Here is a 14,577-nt window from a genome sequence, read left to right as displayed (position 1 = left end):
TTCTGGAAAGAATTGCTAGTGCTCTATCAATTTTGATGAAACTGGCAGCTAGCACATTTACTCTCCTGCCCCTGGATTCCCATTTTCAGCCTTCCTTATCCTACAGATCTGTGCTTGGCGTAGTTGGGCGCCTTGATAATCTTTGCACAGTTGCTGACTCAGTTTCAACTTTGTACAAGAAGCATGCTATGAACTTTCAGGTGCACTATACTTCTTGTACAGCTTGGAATTCCTTGCCAAGACTTGCACAGGATTAATACACATTTCTCCCATAGGTGATCTGGAACATGTATTGTGCTGATGGTTTTTCTCATTTGCTCCTTGAAATCAAATGATTAAAACAGATTTCTTCAAAGCGGCTATACGCTGACTGAACTTCTTGGATGTCCTTCTTATGAGACTATAACACCTTCCAATGTCATCAGGAGGGGAATCCTTTGGCTCAGGCAAAGGACTTATGTCATTAAAAACCACAAACTCATCCCACATGGTATGTTTTTGACCCTCCAGGATAGGTTTCACTGTCATCTTCACCATCTCCAGAATCATAGCCATCTATGTCAGCACTGCCATGATCGTACTTTTTCACAAGCACTGAAATACTGTTGCTATTAGTGTAACCTGAGCCATCAGACTCATTATCCTCATTTTGAGGTTGTCTTGTATCTTCTGTAGCCTGAGATGCAGGCAGATTTGGTGGGGCGTGGCATTGTAGAATGTAATAGTCACAGCAGGAGGGACAAATTCAATATGTGGAATCTCTACAAGAATACCTGGAAACAGCTTTGATGTTAATGGAGTTGATCCTGGACCTGACAGTAACATCAAGCATATAGTACGTTGAAAGATCTGGCTGGTTAGGCAGTGTACTGTTAACAGATTTTTTTTTTTTAGTTAGGTCAACATATCTAGCACTTGCTGCCGTCCCTCGCACCCGCCGCTCCACGGCGGGTGGGAGATCTTTCTCCTTCCTGGCGGCCAAGACCTGGAACTCCCTCCCCACCAGCCTCAGGACCACCCAGGACCACTCCGCTTTCCGGAGACTCCTAAAGACTTGGCTGTTCGAGCAGCGATAACCCCCCCTTTCCCCCCTAGCGCCTTGAGACCCGCACGGGTGAGTAGCGCGCTTTATAAATGTTAATGATTTGATTTGATTTGATTTATATTTACTATGGGTATTTGTGGTGTATCATGTTTGTCATTCCTGGTAACAGCAGAAGCTCAGCATGATGTATCATCTGGCTCTAAATTCTTAATATTTAATCTCTAGGAGTCGAGGCAATTTGACTTCCATTTACTTCTTTATCTTTATACTCCTCCCCTGTAAAGGAGGCCTCCCACTGGTGGCTGGCGACATTTGAAAGTGGTGAGGCATAAATTTGGGGATGATTGTTGATTCATGAGGGAGGGGGTTGAGAGGGTGGTGTTAACTGAGAAAAGTTTGGAAAAAAATGAGCAAATGGTGCATTTTAAAGCAAACTTGAAAAGGCAAGAATGTTAATAAAGCAATTGCATATTTATTTTAAGATTGTAACAGTAATGAGAACACCTGGTTATGCGCAGAAAAGATAAAAACAGGGTGGAGGTAGCAAGCTCTCAGTAAAACAAAGCTGGACATAAACGTTCTCTCCTTAAACAACATAAATCAGATCATTACAGAATATAATCTCCCTCTCCTTGGCACATGGAAACAAAATTATTTCGAGGAGTCTCTGAGCTGAAAGTAAACCTCTTGGTGAGAGGACAGTGCCGCATTTTGTCATTCATGTATTAAACTTTATCCCACAGGCCACAACTATAGTTAAGCACTATTCCACCACAATCTTCAACTCATTATTTTAACCTCCTACACTTATTGTATTCTACACTATCTCTGAACCGCTGCCTTTCGGCCGGATATGCAAGTTGAAAACACCTGGCATGTGAGGAAAAGATGGTAGTAGTAAGCTCGGTGCAGCTCAGCTGTGAATGATAGCAGAAGAACCATCCTCTCTCCTTGTAATTGTTTTCTAAATGGGGGCAATATTTTTCAATAACGACAAATCTCTGAGCTGAAAGTAAACCTCTTTGTGAGAGCCAGCAATGTGCCGGCGCCATCGTGTAACTCTTGTAACTACTACTGACGCAGTAAGTGATGAGTGTACATTTCTGTTAAACACGGGTGTAGCACCAATCCGCAGTTCAATTAAGTGGCAGCACATTGCCACAATATCTATCACAATTAACATAATGAGCGTTAATGTACTTAGGTCACAATATAATTCAACATTTTAGGAAAGATTTGGATCATAACCTGTGTAAACGTGGCAGTCAGTTTATCAATCAGACACTAAAAGAAAGCATTACATTATCAATCGGACATCAATGAACTTATTAAAGCCCAGATGCTGCAAGTGGTGAAGTTTAAAGGACACCCCAGATGACGGTCATAACATCCTGAAAGAATGTGCGCCTGTGTACTTAATATTAGAAGAAGGGCACCTGAGCTTATGAATTTTAAAATATAATAGCTATACTAGAGTATGAAACTGAAAATACTTGGGGTGGTTTTTTTTTGTTTTATTTGCGAGTTCTACGCAGAGAACAGTTGACAGGCAGAATGCGTGAAATTCACAGAACGTGATCTAAAGGTATTTTCAGATTTAACCCAAGAAGTTTGTAAATATACACAAGTCCGTTTGGGATATATATATATAAGTAGACTTCCGCCCACCACAACTTGTATGAGGATTCAGGCACAGACATACTTTTAAAACAATTAAACAATATTGTTTAGAAAACTAACAGTGGCAACCGACCTGCAAAAACACCCACTTTTCATGCCAAGGGGAACAATGTAATGTGAATTTGCTTTGAATTCAGGGACTAAACTGAACCCACATGTCACCATCAGCAGAATCAAAATGTTTACGTTAGAAGGACGAGAATTATTAAAAACTTTAAGTCAGTCTTTTCTAAACAGAATGGTACAATAAATCATTCTTAAGCTCATTTTACCTCCGATTCGTCTTTTAACACCATGGCGTGGCATTTCCGAGTGCTGCCTTTCCCTTTCAGCTGCAGGCGAGGCCAGGGAGGAACTTACAAAATTGGAAGAAACTAGTCTCTACCACTCCCTCATGCACAGTGCCGTTACTGGCGCTGCGCATGTAGACAGCAACGGACTGAAATCAATGGCCAGTCACTGCTACTACCATTCTGCGTCTCTAAGCCAATCCAGACGCTACTCGTGTTGTTACAGCAGCGCCTGAATTGGCTGGGGTATACAACCTCACAGCTCATTACTGAGATCGGGGGATGTGGCTTAAAGTCATGGCCCGACTCTAGTATGCGCAGGTGGAGAAAGTGAGTGGCCTCTAGTGCGCATGTCGAGTTGGCCGGAGAGAGGCAGTAGCCCAAACCGACATGTGCATTGTAACGATATCTATATTTAACCACTGCTCCATCTTGTGCTTAGCTTGGCTTCCCACACAGTCACATTGGCAGCCAACAGCTCCATTATGATTACAGACTCCATTTTGTGCTTAACTTAGCTTTGGCCATTGTCACGTTAGAGGTGTTAGAGGTGCAGGTATTTTTCCGTGCACAAGTTATGCAATGTGTTTTTCGCTAATGTTTTTTACTCTTTGTGATCTTTCTCACCAAGGGCTAGAACATAACATGGAGGAATAGGAGTTAGATATGGATGTACCAGGATGATGTTTATGGTACGGCAAGGAACGGTATGGTCTTGGAAGAGCACCTTGGGATGTGGCTAATTTACAGCGTGCCCTTCTCAAAACTAATTGAACAACAATTCACTGAATGGGAGAATGATTTCTAGAAATCTCCCCTCTGGCTTGTTTAAAGTATATAAGAGGAGAAAACTAGATGGCTGTGGAAATATTGAACTCAGGAGAAAAAGGGACGTCTTTGCCCCCTGCCTGTCCTTGAGGGTAGCTCTCTCTCTTCACAGTCAACTCGATTCACAGCCTGCTCCTAGCAAGGAGATGAAGCAAGCGAGCCCCATGGTGATGAATTCTTTTTTATTATTATTTCTAGCTTTGCATTGTGCATGAATATATAATCATTGTACATGCAGATATATAATTCATGATTAAAGTAGTGTATTTTCATTGTTTTTGTGAGCATTATTATTCTACTGCTGTGATTATTTTTAGAAGTGTATTGTGCTGCATTTGACCTACGTGTCTCCTCTATTCGAACCTGAAGCAGTGCTTTAATAAATGTATTACTCAGACTAAGAGCTCTGCATTGGTGGAATTCCTTTTATTCATGTTTCTTCTCAGTTTAAAGCAGTGCACTTTTATTTCACTGAGGTGATTGTCTTCAAATGTGCACTAGTGTTGTACATCACTGACCTTTTTATTCAAACCTTGCAAAGTGCCTTGATAAATGTGTTTCTCAGACTGAGAGCGTTGCATACCAGAAATTCCTTTCAGTATTTGTGAATTTCTTCTTAGTCTGCAGTAAAGCAATACATGCACTTGCACCCCAGGTGCTCTGGCTACTAACTCTCTCCAACGGTGTCTGTCTATTATTAAGCCCCCTACTGCCTCAGGCCTGCACTGGCTGCTCAAGGACCTACCTCGACTTCAGGCATCATACTGCAACCAGCCGTGGCAGACTGCAAAACGCTTAGTAGTCTTTACTCACATTTACTTGGCGGGGGCAAAATATTAGTGGTGCACTACCCCAACACCCTAAGGGAGGCACCACCCCTGAGGCCTTCAGATCTGAACGAGTTGTACCTCTTGGGAGCTTCTTAATTTTTCATCTTGAATCCTCACTGGATGGTCTGATGAAACTGGATATACTTGTGGTGATTTGAGAGGAACAGTTGATGGAATCGGTGAAACATAGTGAAATGAAGTGACTTTTGCAAACAATGGGAAAACAGTTGGGGATAGTACAGATGAGAAAGCAACTGATGATGTACCAATGACGTTGTTGACAATGGAATCAGCACAGATGAAGAGGTAACAGACGGTAGTCATTGTTTGAGGAGTTGGTTTCTGAAAGAGTATGTAGTCACAGAAGTCAAATATCTTTTCCATCTGTTCTTTTGGCCTGTTTTTCTGCCTCCTTCAGCAGGCACCATTAGTTTGGACTACAAATCAGGCTACGAGGTTTATACACTGCAGTAGAAAACTTCTCTGAGAATGTCTTTGGCACTGGCAGACATTACAAAGACCTATTTTGGTGTTTTGTCTGCAGTGGAATTGTAGGCACAAATCTACCCTTTAACTCCAGAAAGGTCAGTGCCAAATGCCCACCTCTATCTTTAAGAGTTTTTTCGGCAAACTCTGGTATACTAAGGTGTACTTGAAATCATGACCCTGATGCTGACAGGTAATACAGAGGGCACGATTGTCATCTCTGTAGGTTTTCCTGTCACCAAACTGGTTATTATGGGTATGAAGTAAGCAATGTTGATGGAACCTTCTGTACAGGAAAAATCTGTCAGGAAAATATTATTTTAAATAACAGGAGCAAAGCTCCTGGGATGTCCCTTCACAATGACATGCAGTGAAAAATCTGTTTGTTGGAGCCTCTCAGGTGAGTAGTGATGGGTTCCTAACACCCCAATTGACCAGAGTTCTGGTCACAGAATGCATATTGTAGATGCCTTTTCCTATGTTCTTCCAACCTGGATGAATATTCAAGCTTGTGAATCTATGAAAGATCCAATGCTAAGGACGAGTCCGTTTTATGGGAGGGGTGGCTGTGATACTAATAGGTGGTGTGGAGTGGAAGAAGCTGAAAAACTCACTGAGGAATACAGGGCTGAAAGGTTAAAGTAAGGTTTTCACATTGTATAGACATCCCACATTCTCTTCAACTGGAGTCTTTGGAACACTGAATGTGTTCATTTGTCTAAAAGGCACCCCGCTCATATGATGGAGGAACAGAAACCATCACTGCAGAGAAAACGGAATGCAAAAGATAGTAGCCCAAAAGTAAACATTGAGAAAGATTCATTAAATGCCACAGAAGAAGTGAAAGGACAGGCACTGAGCTCCGGGTGGAATACAGTGTCTTAGAACATAGCCAACAGAGCCACTGATGTCCTTAAAGGGGAATCTGGTGTTACATTAGGGACCCAGAAAGCAATACCTAACCCTCAGTGACACATCTGCCTGTGAAGTGCTAGCATGTTAGGTTGTCAAGGATTAGCTAAAAGCATTGAGTAACCAAAGGTAGCGATCAATGGTAACAGGTGCTCTGGTTTAATCACCATGCCAATCAATGAAAATCTGGAGCCTTGATGAATCTCTCAACTGGAGAGGATTTGAGACATTGTGGTTCACTTCTCCCAGTCTTCCCTTAAAATCTTGAATAACTTAAGCAGTAAAGCCAACTCAAAACAAACTCAGCACGGGGCTGCCAGTGAACCATAGGATGTGTCCCAGTATGCGAACTAGAAAAGTACTCAAGTACAGCGAATGTCAAGAGTCCTTCCCGACTACAGAGGGTCTCCATGGAATCAAGAGGTCATCAGGGATAATGGCAGCGGCGTGGCTGAATGGCACAGGATGGAGGACGGCTCCTATGTGAGCTCCTGGTCATGCCTGCCACATCCACTGTAATCTGGCTGCAGAACCACATGGTTTTGGCACCCAGCGTCAGAGGTGACTGTAAGGGAAAGGCTGAAGGCCTGGTACTTGTTGAACTGCAACCCAGACGCTTCCGCACCGGCAATGGTTTGTCTTTGGCAGCCCATGTGACGCAACTGGACTCTCTGGGCATTGATGACATCAGGACTGGCAATTACGTCTGCAGAGAGATCTGGTGTTGCTGGGGGTCATTGGAGTGGGGTCGCTGCTCCTGGTTAGAAGTTCTGGGATACCAGGGGAACACAACCACCCTTCATTTTTGCCTCAAGGGCTCGACAATACCGGTTCTTGGGACTTACACCCTCCATTTTGAAAATAAATCGACCACTCACCACTACTCCCCACCAACTACCAATATTTCAATCTATTTCAGGTAGATTTTAAATAATTTTCAGAATCAAAGTGAATCTCAATAAGCGAGACTGCTAGCCTAGCAGATACATTGTTATAGGTTATGGGGTGGTCTGGTTGCCAGACAGGCAGCACAGGTGGGCAAGAAAGTGAGTTGTGGCCCCATACCTTATGATGGTGTGCATCCCTCGCACCTGTGGAGTGCTCTTCAGTACACTCAGGGTCCGAGGGAGAGGTTGAAACTGGTGAGCGGAGGCCAATGCTGCCCTGCAAATAGAAGAGATGAAAGCACTGTGACATTGTCACAGTTTATTCTTCCAGTCATGCTATTCCACAAACACTACAACACTGCCCAGACAGAATCAGATATTCCCCCCAACAGCAATTCCTGCTCCGTTACCAGGATTCCAGGTAATACCTGCAGACTGTGACATCCTGTGGGAACTCTGAAATCTGAGTTTATTACATCTGAGGTAATGCCCCTCTGCAGAGTAACCTCCGGTAGCAACAGCATAAAATGAAGATCAGCCACAAAAGAGGGCCTGGTAGTCTGCACTAAAAATATTCACTAGCAACTTGAGAAAAAGCAAATGAAGACATCTGTCTCTGTATGGGCAATGCTCGAGGGTATTCAGTGAATTTACATATGGCTAGAGGAGAATACTGAACCCAAACCTATTATTCAGAGCATGCTGAAAATGCAAACACTGTCAGACTAAATAAGTGGAAAAACTAAAAAACTAACTCCAATAAAAGTATCTCATTAGCTCAATACAGAAACACACACAAGCGTATCAAGATACTAGAAGGGGTTAGGGTGGGCTGAGAGGGAAATGTCCAGATCCAAGGAAGTCCCATGTAGAGTTTTCTCCCCTCTCCAGAACAATGTTTTATACTGCTCCTCCTAAGCCGGAAAAAGCTTTTGGACAAATATTCAATGAGTTAGTATATTTTCTTATAGTAATGAAAGCACAAAAGGTAGAATTAACTTTTACCACAAATGGGCACATTCTGTGACACAGTCTGGTTGTGCAACAATGGCATATTCTCTGGTACATTAAGTACATTTCTTGTTAAATGTTGAGTTTTTCCGGTACAATGTGCATTTTCTTTTTGCTATTGGACATATTCTTAGACACAATAGCCATGTGCTGGGCATTTCCCCCAGAAATGTGGTCATATTTTTTTTCAGAATCAGGCTTATTCTCTGGCTAATGTCCACCAGAACAAATGTGCACATTTGTTGACATAATTGAGATCACACTCTTGAACAAAGATGGGCGCATTCTCTGGCACAATTCACTCTAGAAGACGTTTTGACATATTCTTTGATACAACTGGACACCATAAAAATGTAGGTAATGTTCACGAAAGGGAGCATTCATGTAAAAAGCACCCATTTTCACATCTATTAACTAATGCTAGACTTTTATCATTAGTACAGAAACAATGTGAACATGACAAAAACAAAGACTGTGGGTTATTTATCCTTCATATGCAAACTACAATGTGCTAAATACGGTAAATATGAGAAATACTTGCTTGGCCTGGAGCTAATGCAAGGTAAGAAAAGGTTACTTACCTGTAACTACAGTTCCTCAGCACTGGTATCTGTTGTAGATTCACATGTTTTCTCTCGACATCAGGCTGGTAACCCTCTGTAGTCAATGTTTAACAAAGCAGGTTTTCAATAAACTAACTGACAATGAAAACAAATGGTCAACCATTCATATGCCACACTGAGCCTATACTCTCATTATATCACACGAATAACCCAATCGGTTGGAGAGGCTCCATGTTAAGATCCTCCTCAGAGGCTCCAACTTCCAGATTTTGATAGCTTGGACATAGCAAGCACTGAACTCATGAACTGGGAGGAGGGTGGACGTATATAAATGTGTAAAAGATACCACTGCTGCAAAACTGTAGTTGCAAGAAACCAACTTTTTCTTCTGTAGTAAACATGATCCCCCAGCCAACATCATCTGCGCACACAACACTAACATGCTCTTTTATGCCAATGACACAACTCATATTCTCCCTCTTCAGACAAACCTCTCAAAACAAGAAACAAGTTTATCACCTGCATAACCAAAGTCACTAACTAAATAAAAAACAAATAAATCAAGCTCAACACCAACAGGATAGAAGAAGAGACCTTGGGCAAGAGCATCTTATCATGGAGCTTCAATTGGTAGCCGACCGAATTCAAACCAACACCCACACCTAAAACCCATGCTAGAAACTTTGGAATATTCACTGACAACAAACTGGACATGACTGCACAAGTCAATGCCATCACTGCATCCAGCTTCCACACCATGAAGATGCTGAGGAAGATGTTCAAATGGCTCACAGGCAACACTAGAAAAACTGTCGCTCATGCCCTACACTTGCTTGACGTCAACAGTTGTTTCATATTGATAGAATGAAAAGAAGTCTGGAAAACGTCTCATATTTCTCCTATGGAAAGTCAAACAGTGACTGCCCTTTATTCAAACAGGGCATATCCAGATGCATTAGTTGGACTATGGGAACACCCTCTGCGCCTTGATCACCAGCAACTCACTAGAAGACTACAAACTGTAAGGAACTCGGCAGCCAGACTCACCCCCAACCTCCCAAACAGAACTCACATCACACCATGCCTGAGGGAACTCCACTGGCTCCCGATACACAAATCCGCTCAATTCAGACATCTCAAGTACACATTCAAGGCAATACAAAACCCAGGCCCCATCTTACCTAAACAGTTGGATCTCCTTCCACCAACTCCCCAGACACCTACGCGCACACATACAAAGAACCAGATCAGGAGGGAAGGCGTTTTCCTGCATCACTCCTAAAGCATGGAATGGCCTCCCACTCCACATAAGAGCCTCTTCCTTTCTTCTTGGATTAGGGAAGAAGCTGAAGTACTGGCTTTTCAATTAATCAACCAAGCTCTAGGCAGGTCTAGGTACACACACAGGCTCAGTGGCAGGATACTCTTGCAGGTGACAGTGCATTTTACAAATACATTTAACATAACAGCATTGGATCTTTCATAAACATGGCTGAATTAGGATTACAAAATCAATACTTTTTTAAGGAAAAAGGCCAAAATGAGGCTTATTTCAGAGGACAAGGCAGTGTAACACAACCTTGCCACCAGCTGTCCCAGCTGACGATTGAACATCTAGACAGTAGTGCCTGCTGAAGATGTGGGTTGACAACCAGGTTGCTGCAATCCAGATGTCCAGTATAGCTCCAGCGAACAGTCTAGCTGTTGCTTCCTTGACCATTGTAGAATGTGTTCCAAACTTATGCCTTGCCTGCTTTGGCAAGCCAATATGATATACAAGACATAATGCATCTGCATATGCCCCTGTTGCAATAAAGGGCAGCCTCTGTTTGACTTTCGTTATGAGACAAACAACTGTGTTTTCCAGTCTTCTTTTAATTCTGTCAATATGAAACAACTGTTGATATTAGGCAAGTATAAGGCTTACTCATCAGTTAAAGATAGTTGTAGGAAAAAGGCTGGCAAATTAATCTTCTCAATCAGATGAAAATATGCCAGAATTTTCGGAAAGTTGAACAAATTGTGATTGGTAGAAATGCTACCTTAATGTTTCAAATTTAATACATTGCCCTTTCATTGAAAAAAGCTTGAATTTCTCTACTGATTTGTGCTGATATTATTGCTAATAGGAAAGCTGTCTTTCATGATGGTATTTGCAGAGCAGTTCTATGTATTGGTTCAATAGACTCTATGAGGAGCTGGCCTAAAACCGTATCCAATTCCTAGGCCAGTGGGCTCTTGGCTAGAGGTCGCTAAGTATGTAATAGGCCCTGAATGAACTGTTTCACCACTCTTCTGGAAAATAAAGACAATGCAAAAGTTTTTAAAAAAAATATCTTGAAACAGCAGCCAACTGGACTTGATGAACAAACAAAGTAGTAGAGCCTCAGCTAAGGTTAGCAGGTAAGGTAGTATGTCGTGCGGATGTATGGTGAGAGGTTCAATGTTAGTTCTGGCAGCCCAAATGCAAACCCTTTTTCATTTCCCAAAGTAAGTTCTAATTGAAGAAATAGCCCTTGCTGCTTGTAGGATCTTTGTGCAAGGAGACGGTATTCAAACGCTAGGTCTGTAGAAGCCAGGCTGTCAGGTGTCGGGGCACTAGGCTGTGGTACACAATTTGGACTTGGTTCTTGGATAGCAGAGAGGGATCTGCCTTAAATTTGACTGGGGCCTAACCTAACCGAAAGCTCTGTGTACCAGAATTTCCACATCCACACAATGGCTATCACGATTGTTATGCAAGGTTCTTTCTTAGTTTTTTGCATTACACTTGGTATTAGCAGTTTTGGAGGAAAGGTGAAGTACATTTCCCTATCCAAGAAATAGAAAACACTTCCACAATCAAGTTGGGATACCATCACATGCTTGCCAAGTTTTGGAATTTGGGGTAGGTTGCCATTGCAGATATATCTAATTGAGATTTGCCTGACGCTTGCAAGATTAGGTTTAAATGGTCTTACTTTTTACTGTTGTTGTGGCAGTCTATGTATCTCCTGCTGAGGGTGTCTGCTGTTTTGTTTTCTTGTTTCCTGAAACCCAATGTCAAAGGTGCTGCGCTACCTTGGGACAACAGTTTGGACTTCCGTCTTCCTTGCTTTCATATATAAAAGGATGCAGTCACAAGGCCCATTCTTATTTTTACATCTTTGTGTTGTGCGAGGGGCAGAAAGGCCTTAAGAGGAAGTCTGACAGGTCTCAGCTCTAGCATACTTATGTTTAGCTTTTGTTCCTGCTGGCCTGCTCAAAGGTCTTTCAAACGAGCTTGCAGCCTTTCATTGAAACATCTGTTAAAAGTTACGGTTTGACTTTATACAGATCCTGTCCTGAACCAATGCTGAGAATATCTTTCCATCAGAGTATGGCATGTCTCATTTTTTCCGTGACTTCAATGTAGTCATGCCAGTGGCCAATTACTTGTCCCCACTGTTTGACTAGCTCTTACAAAAGGGATCTCATGATCTAGATGATACAGGGGTAGAAGAGGAATGCAAGACAACAGGATTCCATGAAAAACTTTGAATTTTCTTACTGTTTTTCACTTTTTTTCGCTTATCTCCTCTAGTAAGAGATGCAGCATTTTCATTTTGATAGAGAAGCTTTTAGGCGGTCTGCTCAAATGTTTGCGCCTAAGAACTGTATTTGTTTTCTTGAAGTTAGGATTGAAGTTGGGAGTTAGGTCTAACTGTTCCTGAAGATTTATTGTCTGATTGAGTGGATCTGATATTTGTTTTGAAGAGTGTGACTTGATGAGCAAGTTAGTAAGTAGCTACTGGCCCTAAACATTTTGTGAATACTGACTTGAAACCAAATGGATGAGCCTTGCATCGGTGGTGCTATGTGTGCTCTACAAACCAAAGGTATTTCCAATGATTATGATGAATGGACAGTGAGAAATATGCATCCTTCAAAGCTACCATATTATTATTCAATACTTGTAAAGCGCAAACAGCCACCCAAACAGGGTTTCCTGGTGCTATACACCACAGGTAGGGGAGTGGACTACAAAAGATTAGTAAAGCCATGTCTTCAGCTGCTTCCTATAAGTACTCAATGAAGTGCAGGATCTAAGTTGTACTGGTAGAGTATTCTAAAGCCTAGGACACATAGTGGAAAGCGAGCAGCCTCCCATACAAGACAGTTTACATCTAGGCACACAGCAAAGAGAGAGGTTGCTGGAACGTAAGTCCTGAGTAGGTTGATACCTTTTAATCAAGGCAGAAATGTAAGAGGGAGCAGTTCAAGCTCTAGCTTTGAAAACAAAGCACAAAGCCTTGAACTGAATACGTCTTTTCACCTCAAGCCAGTGTAATTCACCGCGCAGGGTGGTCACGGAGGCAAATTTCAGTAGCTGATAAATCAGTCAAATCGCTACGTTTTGAAACCACCTTAAGCCATCTCAAGGAGGCTTTATCAGCCCCCAGATAAAGGATATTCCCATAGTCCAGACGAGATTGAATTAGCTCCTGGACCACCATTCTCTGAGAATTCAAGAGGAGCATCCCAAGGAATTTCCGTAACCATGTTAGTATGGCAAAACAGGTTCCAGACATCTTTGCTACCTGAGGCTTCATGGAAATCTTATTATCAATTAGGAAGCCTACGTTTTTAACTTTCGTTGCCAGCAAGGGAGTCTCCCCCAGCGTAGACTGCCAATGTTGCAGGCCCCAGAGACTGGGATTTTGTCAAGAATAATCAACTCAGTTTTATTACCATTTAACTTCAACAAGTTATTATTCATCCAGGCAGCCACCTGGACTAGACAGGAGTTTAATGCGTTGGAGCTGTAATTCTAGGGGATGAGAAGATTATTTGAGTATCATTACCATAGGAAAAAGTGGTAAGACCATTATGCTCTACAAGCTATAACAGGGGCCACACATAAACATTAAAGAGGGCCGGACTTACAGCTGATGCCTGTGGGACTCCAGACGTCACAGCGTGCAATTTAGACAAAGCTCCATCAGTGAAAGCTTGAAAGGAGCCATCACTTAGAAAGAGGAAAGCCAAGATAAAGATTTCCTTAGAATCCCCAATTGCCTAAACCTCTCCAGAAACATAGCATGGGACAGAGTATCAAATGCGGCACTGAGGTTCGAGAAGAATCAGTGCTGTAGTCTTGCCGCTGTCCATGAGCTGCCTCAGATGCTCAGTAACATCAAGCAAGGCAGACTTGGTGCTGTGTCGTGCTCTAAATCCAAACTGATAATTATGTAGGAGTTTTTCAGACTCCAAAAAGGCAGAGAGCTGTTTACAAACATGTCTTTTCAGAATTTTGGGCATGATGGGAAGCAAAGAAATAGGTATATAGTTAGACCAAATGTCAGGGTCTAAATTAGCTTTCGTTAACAAAGGGAGAACAATCGCATGCTTCCACTCCGGGGAATAGAACCCTGTTGAAATGAACAATTAACAAGGTTAGCCAAGGAAGCCAATACATCTGGATTTAGAAGGCAAAGCTTCGCTGGAGGAAATGGATCCTTTGGAGACCCTGAATGAATTGTTTGAATCAGGGACATGAGCGAAGATAGAGCAAGACTATCCAAAAAGTCAAAGTATGTCTGGTGACAGAAGAAGTGGTCGAACCCAAGGTATTTGTAGCAGACTGCTGGAAGGTGGGGGTTGTATGAGATGAATCTCGACTATCTTTCAACAGAAAGTCTTGAATATCGTGCACCTTACCAACGAAGAGAGAAGCCAGATTTTCGCAATGGGCCTGAGATAGGACTTACACTGAAGTCATCCTACCTGGCTCGGAGAGCTCATTAACTATTTTAAAAAGAGCTCTAGAGCAGTTAGGTGCTGAGATAAACTGATCGACAAAGCACGAGGCCCTAAATGCTCTGCAGCGGCCATGATAGTTCGTTGGTGCCAACTTATATTTGTGTTTTGCAATATCATCATAGCTGTGTCGCCAGAGCCTTTCCAACCTCTTGCAGCTAGTTTTTAATACCTGTAGTTCCTCAGTATGCCATGGTTCTGGTGGACGAAATCTGACGGAACACAGAGCACTTACAGGAAGGACAGTATCTAGAAAACTACACAGCC

The 14,577-nt window shown here is 42.4% G+C and overlaps 1 protein-coding gene across 3 annotated transcripts in view; it reads right to left on the bottom strand.

Annotated features, from left to right (window-relative positions):
• Positions 1–14,577, bottom strand: part of UCKL1 (uridine-cytidine kinase 1 like 1) — a 332,854-nt gene that overhangs the window by 59,226 nt on the left and 259,051 nt on the right. For all 3 annotated transcript variants that reach the window (XM_069243249.1, XM_069243248.1, XM_069243250.1), the window contains exon 9: positions 7,137–7,235. In XM_069243249.1, coding sequence (XP_069099350.1) covers positions 7,137–7,235 — 99 coding nt within the window. The remainder of the gene's footprint in view (positions 1–7,136; positions 7,236–14,577) is intronic.

This window comes from Pleurodeles waltl, chromosome 7, assembly GCF_031143425.1.
Source record: "Pleurodeles waltl isolate 20211129_DDA chromosome 7, aPleWal1.hap1.20221129, whole genome shotgun sequence".
NCBI classification, from domain to species: domain Eukaryota; kingdom Metazoa; phylum Chordata; class Amphibia; order Caudata; family Salamandridae; genus Pleurodeles; species Pleurodeles waltl.
This window is presented reverse-complemented; position numbering and strand designations above follow the sequence as displayed.